This window comes from Chironomus tepperi, unplaced genomic scaffold, assembly GCF_022539635.2.
Source record: "Chironomus tepperi strain 1889 unplaced genomic scaffold, CSIRO-AGI_Ctep_v1 contig_123, whole genome shotgun sequence".
Lineage (NCBI taxonomy): Eukaryota > Metazoa > Arthropoda > Insecta > Diptera > Chironomidae > Chironomus > Chironomus tepperi.
The window spans coordinates 755,122-782,609 of record NW_027226245.1 but is presented as its reverse complement, the minus strand read 5'-3'; the positions used below and the strand labels follow the sequence as shown (position 1 = coordinate 782,609).

The following is a 27,488-nucleotide window of genomic DNA, read 5'->3' as shown; positions in this document are numbered from 1 at the left end:
ATTGAGGGGAACACTTGGCTGGAAAAGCGCAAGCTTCTGCTGACTGTGGTAATATTAGCGGCCACTGTAATACTATTAAAGAGCTGGGTAGACATTCAGTAAGAAAACAGGCGCCAATAAAATCAAAAGAGGGAAAAGTCTTGTTCACTTTTGATGAGCAGACTGCTAGGTGGAGAGACCACTTTGAGGAAGGAACAAAGAGATGGAACAGTTGTTGAAACAATTGACAGTCCCCAAGCTTTTCCAATTAAGACGAAATCAGCAAGCATGAAAGAAATAGTTGAGGCAGTCAAGAAACTGAAAATGGTAGCTGATTGCGATGCTATTCCTTCTGAAATCCTTAAAGTGGATGCAAATGCCACGGGAAAGATGCTCAAGCCATTTTTTGATTAGATTTGGTTCCTAGAGTAGTGCATAGAGGATTGGAAAGAGGGTCTCATCGTAAAGCTTTCTAAGAAAGTGGCCCCTAATATTACCACAGTCAGCAGAAGCTTGCGCTTTTCCAGCCAAGTGTTCCCCTCAATCCTTTCTGACTTCTTTCTTATCTTACCTATGAATCAAATAGTATTGTTGACATAATTCTTCCGCGTAGAGTCTTAGTCTCTTCCTCGACCATAAACACAAGATCCAGTTGAGTCCAAGTCACTTCAACAAACTAAATCTGGAATTAAACCTTCTACAATACTACAATATTGGCTAAAATAAGCGAACATTTAGCCACCGACTTTAGCGAAATTTTTATCTTCATGAAAATCTTTGAGGATAAAAACCCCACTTGAAAATACAAGTGGAATTTTTATCCACAAGGACTCTTTTAATTCCCGGATTTAAGTTAATCCAGGATTTTAATCGTGGTCCACGAGGATAATATTCCCACTTGGAAATGTAAGTGGAAATATTATCTTCCTGGAAGATAAAAATCCCACTTGAAAATATATGTGGGATTAATATTTTCCCGGCAGGATAATAATCCCACGTACATTTCTAAGTGGGAATATTATCCCGCAGGGAACATATAAAAATTTGCGGTTTTCGGGGTTTTTATCCCGCTGGGCTGTGGGAATAATATTTTTCGGGGATTTTACCCCTCACCTACAGTCGAGGCCCGAGTCATTGTTGTGGAAATATTCATTACAAAGCAATTAGCTTGAATGCATAGACAGAAAATTTGCCACAATAATTCACATGTAAATCATTGTGTCAGTCAGCACACAAAAGGGGTTTATTTTTGGATATACTTTTAAATCGTTGTTGTTGTTGTTATTTGATTAGAGTTTAATAGCGTCGCTATTTGAAACAATTCTAAATTAAAGTGCTCATGAATTGGGTTGTATTGAATTGATGGTGTGGAACAACTTTTTATAGATTAAAAGACCCAGAAGATTCATTTCTTTTACATTCTTTGTGACGAAAAGGAATGAAAAGAGATATAAAAATGGAGAAAAGGGATGAAAGAAGAGAAATTGTGCAATAAGTAAGATAGAGGAAGTAAGGAAGGGTGATGAGGTTTTTGGAGTCTTTGGTGCATATTTAAAAGATATTTGTAATTTTTTAAATAAATTGCTTAATTTTCAGATATTTGCTAAAATTTTAAACTTTGAATGCTGTAATATTTAAATTTTTGAAAAACGTTAAAATTCGAATTTATTTAAAACTCTTTAAAACTTGAAGTTGAAGTTTGAATTTTTCAAATTCAGTAAAATTTGAATTTTCTAAAAACTTTAAAATTTGATAATTAAAGTTTGAAAGTTTTAAGACCGTTTAAAATTCGAATTTTTGACAACCGATATAATTTAAAATTAATGAAATTAATAAAATGGTAAAAATTTGAATTTTCGAAAAAAATTCGAATTTGAATCCAAATTAAAAAAAGTTTTTAAGATACCAACTTTTGAAAAACTTTGAATTCTGATATTTATAGGCCTTTAAAATATGAAATTGTTAAAATTTGAATTATCTAAATCCACAGAAATTTAACTTTTTGAAAGCCGTTAAAATTTGAATATTGTAAATTTGCAGAAATTTGAATTTTTGAAAACCGTTTTCTACAAAAGTGTAAATTTTTGAAATCATTAAAATTTGAATTTTTCAAAACAGTTAAAATTTGTATTTTATAAATTTACAATAAAATAATTTTTTAGAAACTGTTGAAATTAAATTTTATAATTCTGTAAGAGTTTGAATTTTTGAAAACCGTTAAAATTTAAATTTTGCAAATTCGGAGAATTTTGAATTTTGAATTTTGATTTTATAAGTCCACAAAATTTTGAATTTTTGAAATCTCTTAAAATTTAAATTTTGTGAATTCGGAGAATTTTGAATTTTCAAAAGCCGTTAAAATTTTAAATTGGAAAACCTTTTGATAATCGAATTTGGTAAAGCTTATCTACGTTAGGATTTGGAAATCCTAATAAGAAATCGTTAAAATTGGAATCGTCACTTAGTCAGCCACTCAAAAAAAATCATTTCCAAACCCAAAATAACAACACCACAGCCAATAAATCCTCATAGGAATATTTAAATGAAAATGTTATTTGCCTCATCTCATTTCCGCCTCTTTTTTTTCTTCTTACAAGAAATTTATCTCATTTTCCCTTTCCCGCAATTTTTGTTAACAGCATTGCTCATCAACTTATTTCAGTCATTCGAAGAAAAGTGAAGAATTTTGTTTCTTTGCTGTACATTACAGCAAGCCTCAAATGAGAACTTTAGCAACCAAGCACAAAAAAAATGGAAAAAAAGTAATTTAAAAATGAAAGCGATGGGGCAAAGCAGCAGTAGTCGTGGACGAGCAACAAAGAAACATTAAAAACAATTTTTTTTGTGTGCAGCTATGAAGCGAAATTGTAAATTGCTCCTTCAACGATCATAACAGACTTCCATTACATCATATAGTCATGGCTGCTTTTTAAAGCATCGCCAATCATGCTTGACTGAAGATTCTCTATGCATTTTGTGTATATACATAGAATATGATTAAATTGAAATGGACGGATGGGAATGAATGGAATAGAATAGAAGAAAGGGAAGAAAAATTTAATAAAATTGATTGCGTTAAAGGTTCATGAGGAGCTGAGAGATGCAGATAATAAATTATCTAAATTTTCAAATTTGTTAGCCCAAAAATTGATATTGTTTTCGCAATAAATAAGGAATGAACTAGAGATTTATTGGTAGAACAGTTTAGAGTTGATCTGATTGCTTAACGGATTTTTGACATTCAAAAAATGACGGTTTTCAAATATTCAAAATTATAAGCAAACGAATTTGAATATTCTAAATTTTAACGATTTTCAAAAATTCAAACTCGAAACAAAATTTTGGTTTTCGAATATTTAACGATTCTAAAAAGTTTAAATTTCAACCAAAAATTTCAAAAATTCGAAAATTAAACGCTCTTTGAAAATACAAATTTAAACCAAAAACGCGGCTTTCGAAAATTCTATCTAAAAGTTTCCAAAATTCGAAGTTCGAACAAATAGTTATTTTGAATCCGAATTTGAACGGTTTTCAAAAAATTCAAAATTTTCTGAAATTCGAAGTTTTAACGGTTTTTGTAATTTCAAATTTGAAACAAATTTTGGGTTTTCAAAAATTTTAATTTTTTTGCTGATTTTCAAAAAATTCAAATTGGAACCAAAACTCAAAAGTTCAACGGTTTTTGAAAATTCAAAATTTAAACGGTTTTCAAAAAATTTCAAATTTGAACAAAACATTTAAAATTTCGAATCTTTACCAATTTTTGAAATTTTGAAATTGTTACAGTTTTTAATAAATTGCAAATCCTGTCACAAATTCATATTTGAGTCATTTTTCATTCTTTTCACTAATTCTCTTGATTCACGTTCAACAAATAAGTAAAAATTCTATATGCACAACTAACGTCCATCTACAGGCCTATATCCAATAACATTTATCTTTCATTCTTCTCTATTTCCCTCTTTATTCCATTCTTCTAAATTAAATTTGACTTCCTCGAAGATCCTCATAGAACTCAGAATCAACTCAGCAAAGGCAAGCAAAGTAGCATAACAAAATAAATTTGAATTTTAATGCTCGATTGATTTGAGAGATTTCATCAACTTTATCACGTACTTTTGCCTTTCTTCTTTGCCTTCTCAATTTTTATGCTGCCAAAATATTTTATTAGAAGCAACAGCTCAGCTATGTGAAGCTTATTTATAGATGTGTGGATATTGGGAATTCCGACATAAACTTATTTTTGTGTCTGTCCTGATGCTGCATCCCTTCCATCATCACTATCGCTGCTAAACAATTCAAGATGGCAATAACCCATCGCTATATACACAACTGAATGATTCCCAATTATTCCACAAAACTGAACTTTCAATCGAGAAATGCCTTTTTTGCTATGTGATTGATAAAAAGCATCTTACATAAAAATAAAAATCTTTATGGTGTGCTTTGATTCTTGGGGATAAATCTTGGATGTTGGGGTTTGTGAATGATTTTTGTCGGACTTGGTTATTTTGGAAGTTTTGTAATTTTGATTTTTTTTTTCTTTTAAGTTTTTGAAATTTAAAATTGACACTTTACAGTTTTAAATATAATTTTTAAAATTTTTTAAATTTTTTATTTTTTTAAATCTAATTTTTTGAAATTTAAAAAAAATTTAAATTCACTTATTTTTTAAAATGTAGACTTTTTTAAAAACTTTTTTAAACTTTTAAAATTTAGTTCTGAATTCTAAATTGCAAACAAATTTTCAATTAAAAAATTTAGAAAATTTAAACAAAATCAAAGTTTTAAAATTAGGTAGCAAATTTTTTAAATTTTACAAATTCTTTCAAAATTAAACTTTTTGAAAATTTTAAACTTTTTTTTTATATTTTATATTTTGAAATTTTTAATTTTTTTAAAATTTTGAAAGTTTTAATTTCTTTGAAATTTTTTGAATTATTTTTCTGTAAAGTATTAAATTTTTATATTTTTCAAATTTTTTTAAAATTTAAATTCCAAAATTTTAAAAATTTTATTTGTCAAAAAATTCAAATTTTAATTTTTCAATCAATTTTGTTGTAAATTCTTCAAATTTTCTTACTTGCCATTATTATAGATTGCCATATACCAATACAGAAAAATCATCACATCGAACAGCAAGCGAATGATCGAATAGAGCAAAAGCTTTTTGATGGATTTCGACGCACATTACATACATGATTGAAAACTGGAATAAGAATAAGAAGGCAAATAGCAAGGAGGAGACAGAAGAAAAGCAACATTTTTAAACATTCAATTATTATTGTTCAATAATGTGGAAATATATGGCCGTATGATTTCACAAATCGCAAGTCTGAGGAGATTTTGGGAGACGCATTTTGACTGTTGTGCGAGACAAATGAATTGAATTGAAATTCCTAATAAATGGGATTAAATCGAATTGATTGATGGCAAGAAAAGGGACGGAAACGAGAAATTCTTTTATGATTCAATTAGCTCTTTAATTGAATGATATTAAGAATGGAATTTATGGGTGCTTTAGATTTAAACAGCGGAATAAATGAAGTGTTCTTTTTATTTAAATTAAATTTAAGCTTAATATGATAAATTGAAGTGAAACTGTGATAAACCGAGCGACACAAAGAAGAATCGAGCAATTCAGTGGAAAACCGAGCGACACTGTGGAGAACCGAGCGACACTGTGAAGAACCGAGCGACACTGTGAAGAACCGAGTGACACTGTGAAGAACCGAGCGACACTGTGAAGAACCGAGCGACACTGTGAAGAACCGAGCGACACTGTGAAGAACCGAGCGACACTGTGAAGAACCGAGCGACTCTGTGAAGAACCGAGCGACACTGTGAAGAACCGAGCGACACTGTGAAGAACCGAGCGACGCTGTGATGAACCGAGCGACACTGGGATGAACCAAGCGACAATTTGAAGAACTGAGCGACTTTTTGTAGAACCGAGCGACGCTGTGAAGGAAAGAAGCTTTGCCAAGGTACGTTAAAAGGTAAGGAATCAGAAGTCTTTAAAGTACTCTTTCCAAAAATATCCTACAATTCCCTTTAAAATTCAAGCAAAAAATCAAAAATATTCCTGTAAATTAAAGCTTAATTAACAATAATTAGAATATAATATTTCCATTGACATTCCTCCTTTAAAGCTTTAATTCAAACATTTGACCCACATTTAGAAAATAACATTTTTCGTTTAGTTACAAGATTGTTATTTAATACATCGAGCCTATGACGGTCATTTAATTAGAAAAGAATTTCCCAGAAGGAAAATAAATTAAGAGGAATCTATTTGGGGCTCATTAAGTAATCTGCCGAATGGGAAAATATGTTAATGCTTATTTTTGGATTAAAACTAGAAATAATTAGTGAAAATCAATTAGGTAAAGATTCTTGATACAAAGACTACTACTTTTCTGATTCGGCCTTAAAATTTATCAAAATCTTTACAGTTCCGGTCTCGACTCGATCCCGACTCGGCTCGGCTCGATTCCGATCTTGGTCCATGGTTCAGTATCGATCTCGGCCCAATTTCGGTTCTCTATCGGCTTAGTCTCGGTTTAACTCGATTTGGCTCGGCTAGGCTACACAAGGCTCGGCTTGACTCGACTCTGCTCGGTCATGCTTCGGCTCGTTATCTGATTATTCTCGGCAATGTTCGGCTTGACCCGATTCGGTTCGGTTTGACTCGACTCGACTCGTTTCGGCTTGTTTCGATTCGGCTCAGCTTGACTCGACTAGGATCAACTTGAATCGACTCTGCTTGGCTTGACTCGATTCGGCTCTGTCCCGGTCTTGGTTTCGATCCAAGTTTCAGTCTCGGTCTCAGCCCGGTTTCGGCTCGTTATCGACTTAGGCCCGAATTGGCTCAGCTAGACTCGGCTTTACTCGATTCGGCTCGTTCTTGCTCTCAGTCTCGGTCTCGGTTTAGAAAATTCATCAAACCGAGACTTCGAGAAGCCCTTATAATAAGGAAGTTAATAATTTGTTATTTTCAAAGAACTGTAAGGTGCAATTATAAATTTCTTAAAATAGACACCAACACCTAAAACGGAAACTCCTTTGCATCAAAATTAATAACCCAACTCCCACAACATCCTTAAAAATTTCCCAGAAGTACTTCAAAATCTAAGAAATATTGTATAAATATATATAATTTCCATAAAAGAATCCGAAAAGGAAATTCAGCCATAAATATCATCATTTACTCTATTGCTTTGACTATCATAAAGAAGTCAGTAACACACACATACCCAAACATCCATTTACACAAGAAAATAAAAAGGAGAAGAGAATATTCAGTGAGCTTTGTAGATTTATTACATGATCCAATGTGCTCAAAAAAAAATCTTTATATATCCACAATAAATTCTTTACTTAATCTCAATCTAATTTGATATAAATTTACTTCTCCTTTTTGCCTTCTTGTTCTTCTTGCCATCATTTTCATTTTGCAGCTTGAATCTTCCTTCTTGCCATCTCAATTCCGAGTCCTTTTGTTGCAGACAGAAAGAATATGTTTTGGTTGAGAAAGTTAAGTTAATGATGATGATATTAGGTAGGGGGACATTGGACGCAGTTTTAGTTTTACTGTATTGACCCTTAAAGACTTCTTGGAAGGAAGCCGTCGATAGAGATAGTGTTGTGCTTGGTATTGAAAATTGTCAAGTGGAAGTCAACGATAGAGCCAGCTTCAAGGGGAAACCTGTGGGAGTTCATGGATCACAATTGAAGTCAAAATAATTGAAACTCAAATGAGAAACTTCTACAATAAGCAGGTCAACAAGACATCAATGAGAAGATCCAAATGAGGAAGTATGCAGATGAGGAAGTACGCAGATGAGGAAGTATGCTTGGATTAGATATCCACTTTGTGATAATAATGCAACAGAATAGGTCAATGCTGGGACAGAAGTGCACAAGCTTGTTCCTCTGCCAATGGTTAGAATCAGCAAAAGAAACGACGTCCTGGAGCTTCATGGCAACGAATCGTGATGACATAACGTCTTAGATTGACGTGCGGACAGATAAGTTGAACAAACCAGATGACAGACCCAAGTGACACAATGGAGAAAGCTATCAACGGAGCAAATTTGCGTCTTATCCTTAATACGATGACGCAGCTGTATCCTATCGAACATAAAAGTTGTTCGGGAGAGCCAGCATCAGAGTCAAATGGAAAGTATTTTGTTGTAACTCAAGGTCCACATAGCTACATGATTATAGTAAGTAAGTAAGTTAATACTTAATGCATTTATGATGTGATTGCGAACCTTGATCAACAATAGATTTAGAGTCAGAAGAGTCACAACCCCTAAAAGCAATTGCAACTATATCAACAAAAGTAAGAATCAGAACCTCTAGCAAAAATTTCATCAAAATTAACCCCCAACCTTCCATCCATCCATATCTATCATCTCTCAGAAATCACCAAATAATTCCTTGAACTGTCAGCTCCCAACAATGTCATGACAATTCCATCAAAAAATGAAATCTTGACCGTCTCAGCATGTCATCATCTCTGACCTACAAAGCATTTCAATTCCCCAAAACCCAGTCACCCAGTCAACCGTCATCAAACAATTCAAATACAGCATTTCATTGTTAAAATGCTCCCCAAGAAGTAAAAGCTTTATGTGTACGACATAAAATGGAATTTTATTTGCAAAGCTTTATTTTGTACACACACACACATATAGATAGATATACATGCATAAGATATGAAGAAAGAAGAAGTAAATACTTGGAAGATATCTACAGACATTCCATTTTATTGCAGTATAATGAAGGTAATAATGTTCCAAAAAAAAAGTAATAAAACGAAATCAATAGACATCTTATAGAACAGAACATGAATTGCGTTCTCATGTGGATTTATAGAAATGTTTACAAGATGCACAAGATGAAAACATAAATAAAAATTGTGCCCGTCGGCTTAGTCAAGTGGATCAAGTTCATTGTCATTAAATTACATCTCGTTAATATCATTTGATATGTAATAAAATATGCTTGATTCCTTTCAGCTTTGGTATGGATTATTATTGAATTGGATATATTTTCAATGAGCAAATGTCTCAGTCTGGGATTAATGAATGGAATTAATTAGCTATGCTGGATCTTATCGCCTGTTTGAGTGACAGCAGAAAATATAATTAGATCTTAGACAAAAGGAAGGAATGTATGTCTGGGAAAAGGTCATGTATTTTGGATGTTTGATGTTATGGTCGCTGAAATTGAGCAATAAAAATAATTATTTTTTGGAGATTTTTTGGTTGATTGTTTTTGGATTGGGAGTCGTTAATTATGGAATCAATCTAAAATGAGATCTGTCATGAGATCTGGCAATGCTTTTGAAAAGACATCAAATTTTTGGAAGGACCATTAAGATACTACTTATTTACTTAGTACCAGCGAAGGACGAATTCAACTTCCATGACTGTCCTCAGATGACCCCTAAAACTGGCTCTTTTACTTGCTTCCGCCTGCCAATTGTCAATGCCAAGTGCAATACTGTCAAGAACCATGAAGGTACATGGCATCAAAACTAGGACATTCATCAGAATGTACGCCACCACAATCTATACCCATTTGTCCCTAATCTTGCCCTCATCAAAAAATTTCTGGCTAAGCTTCCGTGTTTGAGCCTTGCATCGAGCAGAACAGAAAAGTATGTCGGCTTACCGAATCCGAGCGGCACAATGCGGCGAACCCAAGTTTTCAAACTGTCTAGAATCTAACTAACACGGTGTGCTGCTTGTAGGACTTAGTGTAGACAGAGATTTATTGCAAAGTAGGTAAATGAACTAAGGACGTTATAGTTCTCAATATCCCGGACTGACAGAAGTTATCGCAAAATAGAGCTGATTATAGACGTACTCTAAACGCGGCAATTTGCAACCATGCGCCCCAGTTAAGGATGTAAGAAAGTAAGTAAGTAACAGAACCTATGCTTTCTTGGTACAATTTTACCACTACGGTACCCAAAAACGTTCTCTTTGTCTGTTAGATCCAGCAACAGAATCAAATGGAAAGTCTTTTGCAGCAACCTAAGCTCCACTTGGTAGCATGGTTATAATAAGCAACCCTAACTGGCACTGATACAGCTTTTAGGTTTCGTAGTGGTATTTCTGTACCATGAAAACATGATCTTTGCTTGTTAGGGTAAATGAACAACCCCTATTCCAAGTATTCTGCAGGAATTGTTAAACAATTATTCCATATTACCTAATTAATGCTAAACTTTATTACTATATCTTCTATTATTCCATATCATCGCATAATTATTGCTCCCCCAAAAATTTCCAAAAGATAAAGTTTATCAAATAATAGCTATTTCAAGTGTTTCGTCATATCACAATACAAAATAATGGCAGAAGAATAAGCAGAACGTCTGATATCATGAACATTCAACGTTTAATTACAGGAACAGATTTAGATATTAAATCATAATTTAATTAAGATAACAATGCTCATAATTAAGAATCCAAAAAGTGGAATAAACCATGATAAAGTTATTTACCCATCGTCTGTATTATTACAGTGATGATCAAACTTAAAGTACCTTGAATCTTGAATTATGTTAATACTTATGATATTAATTAAATTGAGGAGTTACAATGATGAAGTTTAGAGATTTTCTTTGTGTTTAAAGAATTGTTTTGAATATGCATATTATGCTTATTATGTAAGGAGTCGTTGACTTAAGAGCCGTTAATGGGTCGTTCACTTAGGAACGGTTTACATATTACGTAACGTGACAAAAAGCGCCTTTCTAAGAGCTTTACATAATCAGTGAACGACCTTGCACAATTAGGGGTCGAATTCAGACTGTTATCTTCAAAAATGATCTGAATCAGTGCATGGATTCTTGTTCTTAGTCGGAGCAAAAGGTATAGTCCTTAACCAGAGGGAGGACTCCATCCCTTAGCCAAAACAAGGGCTCTGACAGTCTCTCTATTAGACCCATCTTGAATCAATTATTGTCGGAGTAGAGTGTTATGTATTCGAAACTGTTACTACTATAGTTAGGCAACTGTGGCAGAGTTGGTGATGGACAATACTCGGACTATTTGTAATACATTCTTTTGTGAGGACTTGGGTTCGATTCCCATGAGATGCGGTTTTCTTAATCTTTACATAGATTGTAGTCGATATAAATAGGTAGTTGGACTAAGAACTCATGGAGAATAGCTATTGATAGAGATAGCATGGCAATTTGGCATCGGTAATTGGCAGACGGACGCCAGTGGCTGAGCCAGTTTTAGGAGACATCTAAGGGAGGTCATAGATCACAAGGTAAGTATATAACTAGTCGGTATGACTAGATTTTGTACAATACTCACGAAATTACAAATCCCTGAATTAATTACGTCAGAAAACCAAATACATCTAATAAATCCCTAACTTTAAATTCCCAAATTCAAACATTTCTAAAAGTAATCACAAACAATATGTCATACTGTCCCTAAAATGTATCATCACGCTTCACATAAGCACCATATCACATAAATTGGGCATCACTGATTCTAATCTTATCATTTTCTTTCTTAATAATCGCATTGAGAATATAAAAAAGTACACAAAAAAAAAGTAACCACAACAATCAAAATCATTTAACCTAAAGCGGAAAAGAGAGAGCGAGCCAGACGATTTTGTATCTGAGAGCACAAAAAAAAAATAAGAAGAAGGAACAGCAAAAAAAAGTTTTTTTTTATTCCCACATTAATCGCTTGTAGCATGCTACAAGTATAAGACGGTAATACACAAAATTAAGGCGAAAAATAAAGTTTAATTAATTAAAAAATGTCAAAAACGGTTCCCGACTGGCTTGATAAAGACTTCTTCACAAAAGTCATCAAAAATTACACAAAAGATGAGTCAGCAATTCTTATAAATTTCTCAATACGTTCTGGATCAAATGCTGGTGAAAATTTTGCAAGTGATTTATATCGTGTGACATTAAATTATTCAAAAAGTCCACGGACATCAACAGCAGGCCGAAATATTGAAACAATATCAGTTATTGTGAAATCATTGCCGGTAAATGAAGATGTTGATATTGACAATCATCGTATGTTTCTAAATGAGATGAGAATGTATGGTGAGAGCTTAGTTGACATTGATAAAATTGTGCGGATGGCTTATGGAGAGCTTAAACTGTTTCCCAGGTAAGAGAGTTGGTGAGTCAGTGTGAGAGGGAGATGAGAGACTGAGTGAGTAAATAATTGGATTTTTGAGTGCTATTCAAGCTATTCAATTAGTAAATTGAGATTGGGGTGTACGTAAGTGATGTCTTGCATTAATGACAGTTAGTACATGGAGGGTCGGAACTGACCGGTTCAGGTCAATTGTGATCCATGGACATCCTCAGATGGCGTCTAAAGATGGCTCTATCGCTGGCTTCCGTCTGCCAATTACAGATTGACAGATTTCTTCGAAGAGTGGCGACAGTTCAACAGCATAATTTAACCGGAGGTTCTCAAAAATGTATGGTTCGGCCAAGAACCACAGGCCTGCGTTTACTGAATTTCAGTTTACCAAACCTGCACTTTTTAATTGTACTTTATAGTTTGTCTATTGCTTCAGACCTGCAGTTTTGAACGAACCCTTCCAAAAAGTCACAAAACCTCCATTTTAATCCCTCACATCATTTACTAACAACCCCAATTTATTGGCGGTAATTTCTGTTTATTTTATTTCTCTCATTTATTTGCAAAAGTATTTTATATTCGCCAGTAGCTTATCTATGTGTTGGTAAAAAATTGTCAAGTTATTTTTTCGAACGTTCTATCTTTATGTCATTCAAGTTATCTGATCTGTTTTATGATTGTTTATCAAAAATTCAGTTGTTCTTAGCTCTTATTTTACAAGTGTTTTTAAAAAATTATAGACAGAATCAGAAGTTATTGCAAAAATTTTGCAAAAAGCTTCAATTTAAGTCGAAGGGTTTTGTACTTCTTATGTTATGGAGTTTACCAAGGTGGTCGTAGACCTTGACTTGACCTTGACAACATCAAATTCAGTATTATCAAAATTACGATTTCAGCTTTGAATGCTTCATACAGTAGTCAAAAGCATCTTAACTTCCAAAAATAAGAAACACTAATCAGATCGATGAAAGAACGTAACGGACATAACATAGAAGAAGAAAAGGAGTCTGAGGTCAAAAAACCCGTCTCTTTGGACATAATTGTTCAAAATTTTTGGAATCTTAGCAAACCTTCCCTGTTCGTTTAGAGCCTGGTCCTCATGTCTCTTCCTCATAGAGGCTCCCATGGAATATTCCAAAAAAAATGTAACTTTGCTCCTGATCCGTAGTAGAAAGGACGAAGATGCAACCACCAAGCTGCACAGGGTTCTTATGCTTAACTCACAGTGTATCATAAACATTTGAATAATTCTGGTTTCAAATACTGACTCACTGTGCATCATGGAAGTCAGCAAAATTCAAATCTGCTCCCAAAAGATCGACTCTTCTAATGTGTGCAGGCTAGAGGCAACAGATCTTCTAAGCTAAAGATATCTGCCAACTCTGGACATCTTTACTTTAAAAACAGCTCCACATTACAAACAAGATCCAAAAACACCCAACTCGCATTCACTCATCTCCTTCCTATGTACATACTCATTTTGAACCAATAATTATGACCCACTGCCGTTTAGTAACTTCTGCTAATAGATATTAATGTTTTTCATGTTTCTCATCTCACAGTTTAATTTATCAAACAACAGAACCAACCGCTGTTATTGTTCTCGAAGACTTGAACTCATACGGCTTTGCAACAGTTTGTGCACCAGATGAAAATTTGGAAACGACAAAAATGATATTTTATCGACTTGCTATATTTCATGCTGCGAGCTTTTACTTGGCGGATAATGTAAGTATATTGTTACTGCTTGTGCATTAATCACATTAATAAATAATTCAGTCGGTTGATTTTTTCTTGAGATCATTTACTTCTCTTGTCGGTCTTGTTCATTGCTCATTCAATCATTTATCATAACCACAAGCTGTCACACAATTTTCATTTTTATCACTTGTACTTTTATTCATTTTCTTCTTGTTCCTTTTTCTCTTTTACTACCTCATAAATTCCCCAAAGGAAATCAAGAACAAAAAGACATTGTCTCTGATGCGGGAAATCAATTTTCATTTTCATTCCTCACCAGCTTCCTTCCTTTGTCTCTTGAATTTAACACTTACCCTTTAATAATTTTTTGACCTTCCTCTTTTGGGTTTTTTTGCTCTATTGTCATGTCTGCATGCTTAAACCTTTTCTTAAATTGAAAAGTGTTCTTGAAAGCATTTTTAAGTTGGTATTATGAGCATGCCTGGTGGCTGGATTCTTAATTTAGTAAGGATAAAATCAAGTGAAAGTTCGTTGGTCTTTAATTGGGTGAATCTCATCGGAATTGGACATTTATCACGTAGCTGATGAGGGACTAAGAGATTTAATACAATAAATGATCTTAAAGCAACGACTTTTATTAAATACAATTTGAAACGACGATTCAAAGTGATTCTTACCTTCAACTGTGACCCAAATCATACATATCTAAACTGAAGCAATGAACTTAACCATAATACGCCACTTTTAGGTACCGTAGTGGTTATATTGATCCATGAAAGCATGATCTTTGTCTGCTAGTGCAATTGACTCTACGATTGAAATTGAGCTTAGTTAAAGTGACGATTCGAATATATGGATTTAAGTAATGAGTTTTAAGTAAGTTAAAGTTTTAGGTAATTTAAAGCCTACATTATAATCCTGTTTTTAGAGCAAAGTCTTAAATGCAAGCTTTTTTGAAGAAGTGACCTAAATTAAAGCTTGTTTTAATCAACAACTCAAATCGTTGCTTTTCAAAATTTGCAATATTAAGCTATAGTTCATTTGAAGCAACGACTCAAATTATTGCTTATTTGAACCAATGATTCAAATATAAGCTTGCTCAAACCAACAACTCAAAACCACGATTTATATTAAGTTTTTGATCAAAGCTTTTGATTTAGCTTTGACTTAAATTGGAACAAATTTAAAGCAACGACTTGAGTTAAAGCTTTGTTAAGGTGAACACTTGATGATGATGATTATTATGATTAGTACTTATTGATCCACTGTCAATCGTTTTTCGTTAATAGCGGTTGAGCAAGTTTATGTTCCAGGACAAAACGGCTACTTCTGAAAGTAATGAGATCCATTAACTCAAAGTGATGACTAAAATTTAAGCTATGATTCGAATTAAAGCGACGATTTTGCAATTAAAATTACAGTTTTAATAAAAAATTTTTAAAGCGATGACTTAAGCTCATGTAAACTTCTAAAAAAGATTTAAAATTGACAGAAATTCAGATCATTTCCGAAGAATTTGACAATGATTTTAAATTATTCTCATAAAATTGATACAAATTGTCTATACATTAATCGTAAATGCACTCAAATCATTATTTTTCTATCTCATTTCCACAAATTTCACAAAAATATTCATTTTCACCTTAAATTTATCATTTTTTCCTCCCCTCTCTCAATATAAAGGGTGCCGACTACACATCATTCAATTATTCTGTATATCACATGCCAGAGTCAATTCAGGAATCATTTTTTAAACACAATCTCCGTATATTCAAGAATCTTATGTTAAATAATGCTTGGCCAGAGATGAATGATTCAAAGTATGTAAAACGTGTAGATGAAATGATCAAAAAATGTACGGAACGAGGTAAACGAGTATTCAGCATATCAACATCTGGCTTTAACTGTCTAAATCATGGTGATTTTTTCATGAGAAATATGCTATTTCGGAGGGCTGCTGTCGATGGAAGAATTTGCGATGTGCAATTTGTAAGTACAAAAAAAAATCATTTTTCTTCTCCCCGACTCCACAAAATTCTTACATTCGTTTCGTTCGACATGAAAAAATAATCAATTGCGAGTTGAAGAAAAAATAATAAGAAGGAACGGTTACAGAACATCAGGCAAATGAGGGTGAGGGAAGAAACAAGAGAAAAAAAACTTTTTTAATTGATAAAGTCCAACATTTTTTTATGCTGCTGTTTTCAATTTTTTCCAACCATTTTCTTGTCTAAAAATTATTTTAATGAGGAATGTTTTAAAAGAATTTTGCTGAATTGGAACTGAAATTATTTTTATCAATATTGCTGATTTCTTGGGTTTGATTGAGGAGAAGAAGAAAAAAAAAATGATTTTTTGTTGATTTTTCTTGCGTGATTTGGAAGGAGATTACTGTTTGTTGAAGGAAGTAAGGAATTGTTTTGTTTAGTCTGAATATAAATCAATGCTTTATTTTGCTTCAAAGCAACAAATCGATTTATAAAGCCAAGCTTTAAAGTAATACTTCATTTTGTAATCAAAAATTTCAAAGTATTGCTTCATTTTTGTGAAGAAAAACTGCATGAAATTTCTTATTTTGTAAAACCATGACTCAAAACAATGCTTTAAGTTTTTTTAAAGGCAAATTTTAAAGCAATAACTCATTTTTTGAAGTCATATTTCAAAGTAAGGCTTCGTTTAGTAAAATCAAGTGCAAAAGCAATGCTTTGTTTAGCTAAACTTCTATTTTAAAGCATTGCTTTGTAATTGAATATTCAATATTCTACGCAATGATTTATTTTACAAAAGCAAAGCAAAGCTTTATTTTGTAAAGCTAAAACTCAAAACATTGCTTCACTTTTGGTAAAATCCAGTTTCAAAGGAATGCCTCTCATTAAGATTTAAAGCTTAACTTCAACTTCAATGTCTAGCTTTACATCAATCCCCAAAAGAAACAATTTCAAAAACACTCCTATATTTATAAGGTAAAGCTTCAATGTCAAACTTTTTTCGAGATTGAACTTCAGAACATGTGCATAATGATCAGATATGTGGGTAGGCCTATATACATAGGTCTAGCTGTAAGAAGCTTTTGCTTTAGGCCCCGTAAACATGTCTAGATTAATGTAAAATTGGCTATGCAAAAGCAATTCCTAAGATTGATCTTTGCCATTGATAGCAAATAAATTGATGGCAAGTCATTGATAAAAAGTCCAAAATTCCAAGAATTGTTTAAAAAGCTCATGTTCAACGAAATTTTGTATTTTTCCTGAACAAAATAAACAACTCCAACACAATCGTGCTTATCTGAGTTAAATGATTTATCCAAACAAGACCTTGAAAGCTTCCCTTTGGCATTTTTTCATCCGTGAGATCAAAAATTTTTGCCTTAACAATGAAAATTCAATTTTCAAATACTGAGAATTATCGTCTAAGGAAGTCCACAACAAAATATATATGAATAAGTTGACTATTTTTTAAATACAATATGATTCATAAGTAGCACATAGCAACACATCTATGATAATTCCTTAAACTCACAACAAGCAATGCTGTAAGAAGATGAATAGATTTTATCGAAAAATGTTCATGTTAATGGCTCTATGATTTAAGTCAGTGATAGGCAACCTTTTATATTTTCACGACATACCTTGTGTTGAGTCACGACTGAAATTTCACTTGGTATGCGGTTCATGGCATTTTCCACCACTACGACACACATGTTGTCTCACAGGATTAGTGTGCCACGACACACATGAATCTCACCACTACACTGGTGTGTCGCACACAAATTGCCAACAACTGCACTAATGTTCCAAGACACACAGTTTGCTCACCACTGCATTAGTGTGCCACGACATACAAGTTGCTCAACGCAATACTAGTGTGTCGCAGCGCACAGGTTATCCCCTATTGAACCAACGTATTGCGACACAGTTGCCCAACACGACATACGTGAATCGCAACACACAATATATTCATGACTGCACTAGTGTATCGCGACACACAGGTTGCCCACCATTAGTATGCCGCGGAAAAATGGTTGCTAGTCATTGCATAATACACACATAAGTGTGTCACAGCTCAATTTCTCCTCCACTGAATTGCTGTACCGCGGCTCAAGGCAATAGAATACAGCAACACGTAGTTTTCACACCACCACACTAATGTAACACGTCACACGGTTGCCCACAAATGCATTCGTATGTCATGGCACACATACTGCCCACAATTACACTAGTGTATCGCAACACACATGTTACCCTCCACTGCAATAAGCAAATTTAGCTGATCTATTTTCATTGCAAAAAAAAGGTGAAATAAATCTAGCTTATGGCAAAATAAAGCACAAAATATCTGATTTTATGTACGAGACATTTTACCTTAAATGGATGTGTCACAGCAACATGTATTAAAATAGCTGTAGAATGAGGCATTTTGACTGTAAATGTTGACATAGCTTTGTGTAATTTCTGCAGATTTACAGAGATTTTTCTTAGAAATTAAGATGAGAACATTTTTTTTGTTGTTGATTTTTCTTTAGATTTTACAGAGTCTGTAGATTAAATTATTCATGCTGAAGATTCATTTAATGCGAAAAAGATTAAATTGAATTTCTAAAAAAAAAAATTATTTTTTTGAGGTTCTATTTGGAAATGAATGTTTGGCAAATAAAAGGTCTTTTGATGATGAAAATTTTTGTGGAGGAGTTTCTTCTTTTTTTTTGGAAATCTTTGTATCAAAAAATGGTAGTGGAGTTGTCATGATGAAGTTATTCTAATTAAATTTGAGCTTTTGATTTTGTAAACAACTTTGAAGCTTCTTCCTCCTCCCTTCTAGTTTGTTATTTATATTTTGAGAATTTTGACCATGATTCTTATCTTATTCAAAATGTTGGATTTGTAGCTAACTTAATACAGTAATATACAGAGCTGTGGAAGGGGAGGAAGTATCGTAGTTAGAAATTTAAAGTGATCTCATTTAAAGGGTTTAAGAGAGCATTTTGCCATAATCTCTATATTGACTTGTAACCCCCGGTAGCTCCATAAGTAAGAGTACTTGAGATGCAACCAAGAGGGCGTGAGTTCGGATCCCACTCGAACAAAATTATGGAGAAATGATCCAATTTTCTAGAACCGTACCCAAAAGGCGCATGGAATAAATAGTCTGAGAAAAGTGTACTCTGACCATTACTCTAATATGGAGCGTTTTGGGTTAGTGGTTAGAAGGCTCTGAATATACTATAACGTAGAACAGATTAATTCAGTCTGAATTTTGGGAATTTATTTTGAATTTTCCGAGCAACAAAAATGGAAAAGGTTCTGTCATTGTTGCTTTTATTTACATGAAATGCATGCAGAGGCACAGGGTTGCAGTTTGGGTGTCAAGCCTAGGGCGGCCATCTGCTGTATTTGTAAACTAAGAAGTGTCTCGATTTTTTCCAAAAATTTTCCAAAAATTTTTTGCGAAAATCTTCAGACCACCCTAGTCAAGCCTCAAATTACTAGAATTTTTTGGCTACGCCATTGGTCATACAGCTTCTAAATGAAGATCCATCTGATGTTTTGAATTATGATAATTTAACATCAATGACGAAACTATGAAGGTGCCATTCCAAAGCATATTCAATATTGTGTCTCTCGGTTGCATCCTCAAGAGCACCTTTACTAAATGTCCATAAACTACTCAAAATATATAATAAAAAAAACTAATTCAATTTCATGCACGTTGATGATTTTCGAACATTAGTTGAAATTATTACCATTTTACCCTAACATTCATCCCGTAAATCATCAAAAGTTCTATTAGCTCGCGTCTCTCTTGCTGAAAATTCAATAAATTTTTTTTTCATTTCTTCTAGTTCCAATTTTTAACAATTTCCAAAAACTTTTCTAAAATGCATAACTTATTCAATAATTCTTTCGCTTATAATTTTTCATTTTTCCACTTTTCGTTATAAGTTATGCTTAGAATATATCAATTTATGCTGCATACTAGCGTATCATACATAATTTTTGAGTGGAGGATTATTGGAGGGTAGCTGTGGAATATTACTATAATACTTGCAAAAAATGATAGGAATTGGGGTTCATGGGGGGAGGGGGATTTAGTGAAATTTAAAATTATTTGAATGAATCTCCAAAATTTAGGGACATTTTAGAATTTTTTCAACGGAAAACCCTGCAAATTGAAGATTATTTTCCAAATGTTGGTATTTTGACCCCTCTACTCTTCATCCTTCTTAACCCTTCCTCATCCCTAACCCTACTCTTACTTAACTACCCTACCTTTTCCTATTCTTACTTCATCCCAAACCCTACCTCCCCCCCTATCCCATCCCTTACCGAAACTGATTCCTAACTCTACCAGATCAACACACTCCTCACACTAACTTTACCTCTTTCTTTACACTAACTTTTCCCTACCTCTCCCCTAACACTTCGTCACTCCTAACCCTACCTCTCCCCTAAACCTATTTCTCCGCTAACCCTTACCCAACCTACAACTAACGCTAATCCTTCCTCCTTCTAATCCTACTCCTGCCTCACCTGACCTCTCCCTAACACTAATCCTACCTTACTCTTCCTGTTTTTAAACCTAACCCTCTCCTACTCTACCCTTCCTGAATACCCCCCAGAATTTAATTTCAAACTTTTAAAATTCACCAAAATTTTCATTTTTTTCTCACCTCATTTTAGTTGGACTTTCAACTGAGCGTCTACGCTTCACCAGCTGTTGATATTTTTATGGCATTATACGGTTCAATGACTTTAGAGAATCGTTTAAAACATCGAAGTGAAATGATTTTATTCTACTATGAGACATTTGTCGATAGCTTAAAAAGATTTGGATACGTAAAGGATCCACCGACATTACTCGATTTGCATGTTGAATTAACACGATGTGGTGCTCTTGGTGCTCAATTATGCTTGTGCTATTTACCGTATCTTCTTAGTGAATTCGATAAAGTTAATTCGGATGTTATGTTTGTAGTCAGTGACGATACGGAGAGCTCAAAAAGGAATCTGTATTTAAATGAAAATTATGCTAAAGTTATAAAAGAAGAATTTAAAGAGTTTTTCTATAATGGATTCATTTAGTGCTGTGTTGGTCAAACTTTTTTTGTGTCACGTGGACACCTTTGTGGCATGCCATCACCGAAACCGCACAAGACATGTGACATAACATGCTCACTAGTGTGTCGCGGCACATTATTTGGACAACACTGATTTAGTGGATCATCCACAATATGTGGTAGATGTAAATGGATGTAGATAATGAATTTAATGAAAATTAGTTTAAAATTTTATATCTTAGAAATTATACACAAATTTTTTTTATGGTGTCGGTGAATAAAGCTTTAATAAATTTGTAAAAATCTGTTTTAATAAAACTTTATATTCTATTTTTGGAAAACCCTTTGTAGTCTTCACTTTTTCAATTTAGTCTGTTTGTTTGTTGCACTTTTATGTCTTCAGATTGTTCAGGAAACTCATCATAGCCAGATGCTTTAGTAATTGTTTTACTAACTGCATGAAAATGAAAATTATGAAGTTGAAGTTCTATTAAATTGAGTCAGATTCATTAACGGAAAAAAAGGCATGAGGAGTGCCTAAGGAACTCATAGAGTATTGCATATGGCATCGGTAATTAGCGGACGGAAGCCATCGATTGAGCCAGCATTAGTCAACCTGTGCGAGACCTTGGTCACAATTGATCTGTACGATCAACGAAGAAGTCCAGTCTAAGGTCCTCAAACTGCTTTTGACCCCTTAACCTCTCCAAACCCATCCAATCCCTCTCCTGAATATTCCTCTAGATACAATACTGCACTATGGTATTTTGCAGCTTATAACTGTTTAACGAGTGAGGATGCGCCAGTCCACCGAATTCAGTAGACATCATTTTAAGGTGGTCTAATCGACTTTCCTGACCACTGCCACTTAATGGTACTAAAATATTTCCTCAATCGTCCAAAATATGTCTAAAATCAATAATTTCCAACTATTTTCACATAAACAACATCCGTCAATCAGAAAAAATCACCCACAACACAAAATCCTGACATCCCAGCATGCAAACTTGAATGGAATGAAAAACTACAGAAATGAGAAGTAAAAGTGAATGAAAAGTTATCCTTACTTAAGTTTCTTTCATTCACTTCAACGCGTTTCTCTTTCTTAATTTACAACATATAATTAATTATAAAGTTTATTAAACGACATAACAGAAAAAAAGGAAGTTGGTGGCAAAAGTTTTGGTCTCTTTTTATAAAGTTGTGTTTTTGTAGCTAATTATGGAGTAAATGGCAAGGAAGAAAAAGAAGAAAAAAAGTTAGAAACTTTACATTTGAACAGCATTCAATGGATTTGTGTGACACGAAAGCTGATATTTGAGAAGTCTGCTGGTGATTTTAGCAGGGAAATTATTTATATTTAGACCAAATTAGCTTTGAATCTGTGAATCGTAAAGGCTCGGTGGTGGAATGGCTTAGTACTTTAGTCCCTAATTAGTGCAACAAAGACTTTGTAATCAAGGGTTCAAAACTCGGCAGGAGCTATTTTTCACTTTTTTCAGATCTCTTGTAGAGCAAGCCGCACAGTCTTCCTTTGTCGACTTCAGAATTGCAAAACAGACACTGTCACAGGCAAAAACTGTACAATTTCTTGATAATTTCTCTTATCCTATATTAGGAAATTGTACGGTTTTTGCCTGTGACAGTTGCCTATTTTCCCACTCTGGTCTACTTGGTTCGACTTTTTCATACAAAATTCAGCCGTACTCAGTCGTACTTCTATACAGTCGTTCCTTTCAGCCTATCCTTTGTATGAGTTTGTATGAGTATTTCACGACTAATGTACTTCTGACCAGTGGTTCTTAAAAATGCACTAAATAGTGTGTTATGTCGCCCTGATGCAGACAGAATGTCACAATGATGTGTAGGTGCTACGAAATCTGTTTTTGTTCCATTTTGATGGAAGTTGATTTTTTTTTTGTATGAATTGCATGAATTTTTTTGGTCCACAAATCTCCTTGTTCGCTAAATCAGTGGTGAGCAAGCTGTTTCTATTCCTATTAGTGCATTTAGTATACTTTGATGATTAGCCTCAACTGAATCCGCAATCGGCAAACTGTTCATGGCATTTTCAAGCAATTTTAGCGATACACAAGTGAGTCGTGCAGACGAGAGTGGCACAGCAAACAGGTTCCAAATCAATGCACTAGATACACCCGTACCTAGCACCCAGCTATCATCATTTCCATTTTTTTTCTCTTGTTGACAACTTTTTAATTTAAATATTCCGCATCATCGTCATTCCTCCTTTTTTATCATCATCACCTCATCATGCTCTCTACAGCTACTTAATATACCCGTAATAAAGTGTTGGAACGAAATAATTTCTTCTGATATTTATTTAGTTCACAATCATAATTTTTGTTTTTTTGGTTCTGTTCCTTGATGACTTTTTTTTTTTTTGCTCTTCCTCCTTCAAGGAACAACTCGTTTTTTCACTTCCAGATGCATAAAACTTTTCACTCTCATCGTTTGATGAAGATGATAATTAAAATCAGTCTTTATGCTTCTCATTTACATGAATATTCATGAAGCTCATCTGGAATGGAAGTTTGTGCTAATGTAACATTCAATTTGACATGCGCCTCGTGCGTTCTTCCTTTTTTTTTTGTTTGTGCTGCTCTCATTCAGTTCTTCCAATGTGCGAGAAAATGTTTTTGTCTGACTTTTTCATTTTCTTTCTCATGTTTTGTGTGGATTTTTTTTGGAAATGAACTTTTTGTTGCTGAACTTTTTTTTTGTTCCTTCACATCGCTCGGTGTACGAATTATGAACAACAAGGTTTTGTTTGGTTCTCACGAGATTATGCAATGTCTTCTTGTTTCGTCTTCATCTTGGCGAACATAAAAGAATTGTTAATTTACGACATGATAAAAATAAATTAGTGGCGGAAATGAAGGAAGAAATTTCTTTATGCTTCATTCAGTTGCTGGTTAATAAAAGTATTCGTGTTATTGAGCAAGACTTCTTTTCTTTCGTTCTTTTGGTGTCGGATTAAGGATGGATATAATGAGTGTACGAGACTGTGAGTCATAAAGAAGGAAGTATGTTAAATGGGCTTAAATCTGATGTGGTTGACTTTATGAAAAATATGACTTTTTTGGGAGGCTTTTTATGGAAGTTTTTGAGGTTATTAGGGTGATGATTCTGAAAAATACACTGCAAAGAAATTAAGCCAAATATCAAGCCACAGATTGACATGACAATAGATGAGACTGCAGATTCACGTTGAACTGGCTTCTAATTTTTGGTCATTTTTACGCCGTGTGCTTACCGGCATGAGAGAGCAACGATGCAAAGGTGCTGGGAATTAGAATCTGGCAGCTCCAACTTCCGACGAATTCTAAATACGCCTTCTCCAAGGAAGTAAGCAAGTATGCTGTCCGGGAATATTCAGTTAAGTCATTCAATTTATTCATCATGTCACCGCTTGAAAGTAGTCCTTTTAGGGATCCATTTTACAGAACCTTAAAACTCAGACCAACATTAATTTAGGCATCATACTCCAAATTCCAAAATTTTCCAGTGTTTTAGACAGCAAAATAATTTCTTTGAACATAAAAATTCAATGAATTAACATCAAATATAACAATACCAGATGACATACATGCTGTGATTCATAAATGAACAATTTCCATGTCACATAATACCATTCAACACACAAAAAAAAAATGATCTAAATCCACTCAATTTTCAAAACAGCATCACACATAAAATGCAATAAAAAATATATTCTATATCAATTTTCAAATGTTCCAACCATAACCACAATGTAGAGTACAGTGGTGGGCAATCTGTATGGTGTGGCACACTAATGTTGGTGAACTGTAATGTGTGGCACACTAGCGTGGGGCAAGTCATATTCTGTGGTAAATTGGAAAGAGCAACTTGTATTCCGAAACTCACTAGTGTGGGCAACTTGTGAAGTCAGCGATACACTAGTGTGAGAAACGTGTAGTAAGCGACACACTAATCTGAGCAACGTGTAGTAAGCGACACACTAATCTGAGCAACGTGTAGTTAGCGACATACTAGTCTGAGCAACGTGTAGTTAGTGACACACTAGTCTGAGCAACGTGTAGTAAGCGACACACTAGTGTGATCAACCTGTAGTCAGCGATACAAGGTGTGCCGTAAAAATACAAGGTTACCCATTCCTGACCAACAGCAATCAACATGTCGATCCAATTTCAAGCATTTAAAAAACAAAAAAAAAAATTGGTCAATAAACTCATCTGCGAGATCTTATCGCAAGCGGTACCCAAAAAAATGTATACAAATACTTTTTTTATGTCAAAAATATGAACGAAAATTGCTTTATTGTCATCATAATAAAAACATTTACAGCACCAGTTTGCTTAAATATTCATTCGTCATCAAAAAAAAAAAAAAAAATGCTCGAATGAGAATCAAATTTACTGTCTCGTGATGGCTGATGCACTCACACACACACACCAAAAAAAAATGAACATTTATTAAATTTGTTGCTGCAGCAGTCGCTTGACTTTTGATGTTCATGATGCCGTACATTTATTTCTAAAAAAAAATGAGTAACATCAGTAAATATCACGAATGAAAAGCTATAAAAGCGATGTTTAAAGGAAGGAAGAAACAGCAAACAGTTGAGTAACATAAAAATTCAGGAAGTGTTGCTCAATTCCTGCCACAAAATTTATGATTTTTTATAATCATAAGCAGCTACCGTCTATTCACATCAACGATATCATTATTATTATGATTATCACAAACATCATCATAACTTACTGTTAGTATGGATGAATATAGAGCAATACTTACATACTTACTGGAATATAGAGCAATGAATGGATATAAATATTTATAAGCAGGAATTTCTTGTGCATACAATTATTTAGCAAGCTTTGTTCGTTTTTCTTTAGATTTGCAGAGCATCAGTTTGGCTTTTGTGGCTATTCTTATGCTTTTCTAGAATTTCCCGGAATCAAAGTCGGAACCAAATGTCGGAACCAAAGTCGGAACCAAAGTCAGAACCAAATGTCGGAACCCAGTCCCGGTTCCGTCCCCAAATAACTTTTAATCATTCAGATCATTGAGATCCGGAACTGCACTAGGACGAGTGAAAGTGCGCGAGACCACCCTCCAGACTTCAAGGACCGAGGGTACGCCAGACCATTGCACTCAGTAGACCTTTCGCAGGACTTTGGGCGTCCATTTAAGGCCAGATTTCTTCAAATTTTGCATGCCATTTGAGGATAATTGCACACAAATTTAAGAATCCGAATCTCCTTCATTTCCACTTCCGTCAGATTAAGAAGATTTTCAAATAAAATTCAGCACCTTAAACGAAAAAATTCTCTTAAACCTTTCCAACGCCAAACCACCTCCACTAAACCTTTCCTTCTTATTATTTCCTTTTATTTTAGGTATTAATCTTGTTTTATCCAAATGCGAAACAACTCTAAGCCTTAAATCGAATGAAGCCTATTCAACGCTCTTTAAATCTTCCTTCCTTTTTATTTAAAACAGACGTACGAAGTAGGATGAAAAACAAAATAAAGAAGAAAATATATTTTGTGCCTCCTCTGACTTCGTTTTACTCGAGAGAGCATTTTTAATATCTCTACATAAATGCTTAAAAAATGAGGAAAAATGTACGAAATAATTTTTAATGAAATTTTCAATGCTCACATTTTTCATGTGAAAAATATAAAAAATGGTGTGGGATTTGGGTTGGGTTGAGTGAGGATATGGCGCATTTTTTGGGATGAATTTGACACTTACCTGCTCTAGGGTATGGTTTTGCTGTAGGTTCTGCTGATAAACATGTTTCTATTAATGGTCAAATGCAGTGATGGGCAACCTGTGTGTTGCGGCACAAGTATAGTTGCTCTCAACTCGTCTCATGCATACCCGATCGACACAAACTATTCATGGCAGTCAAACGGCCGCAACATACCATTCAAGTGGCAATTTACATGTTGACTGCCATAAAAATTGTTACTTGGCTGCCTTGTGGCTGCCATAAAGAACTTATATCGATTCGAACAGTTGCTCAATGAAAAACCAATTCAGGAACCAATTGCATGGATTAATTCAATGATGGGCAACTTTTTTTGTAGCATAGGACACATCGACCCTACGACATACCGAAATTTTGATGACTGCGGTACACAGTTGTCCACCACTGGATTAATTTCTTTTATAATGAATAAAGTAGTGTTGTCCAAACTGTGTGCTATGGTACTCTAGTGGATCCCATAAAGCATGATGTCGTGTGCAGTTTCGTTTGTAATCACCAGCTTATAGTGCCGTGGCGCAAAGAATTCTGGAAAATGCTGGACCAGCAGTAGTGGGTAACTTGAGGGCCGGGGAACACTGGTGTGATGTCAAAAAATTTTGAAAATACCATAAACCGCATGTGTGTTGAGGCAGGACCAAGGTTTAATGAAAGGAATAAAAGGTTGCCCACCACGGGACTAGAGTTTGACATCCTCAGGGAACTATCCCCAGAGGGAACAACAACCTTCCCCAGAGGAATACTTAAAAATGGAAACAATTCACCTAGACAATCTGCACTCCCATCAAGCCCCACCTTCTCACAAAAAATCATCATCACATCCAAC

At 34.1% G+C, this 27,488-nt stretch overlaps 1 protein-coding gene across 1 annotated transcript; it reads left to right on the top strand.

Annotated features, from left to right (window-relative positions):
* The first annotated feature begins 11,696 nt into the window (after positions 1 to 11,696).
* LOC139087515 (uncharacterized) lies at positions 11,697 to 21,189 on the top strand. The gene is made up of 4 exons (XM_070636350.1): positions 11,697 to 12,149; positions 13,694 to 13,859; positions 15,516 to 15,821; positions 20,510 to 21,189. Exons 1-4 carry the CDS (start codon positions 11,785 to 11,787, stop codon positions 20,909 to 20,911), a joined length of 1,239 nt encoding a protein of 412 aa, XP_070492451.1. The 5' UTR covers positions 11,697 to 11,784; the 3' UTR covers positions 20,912 to 21,189.
* Positions 21,190 to 27,488: the final 6,299 nt, after the last annotated feature.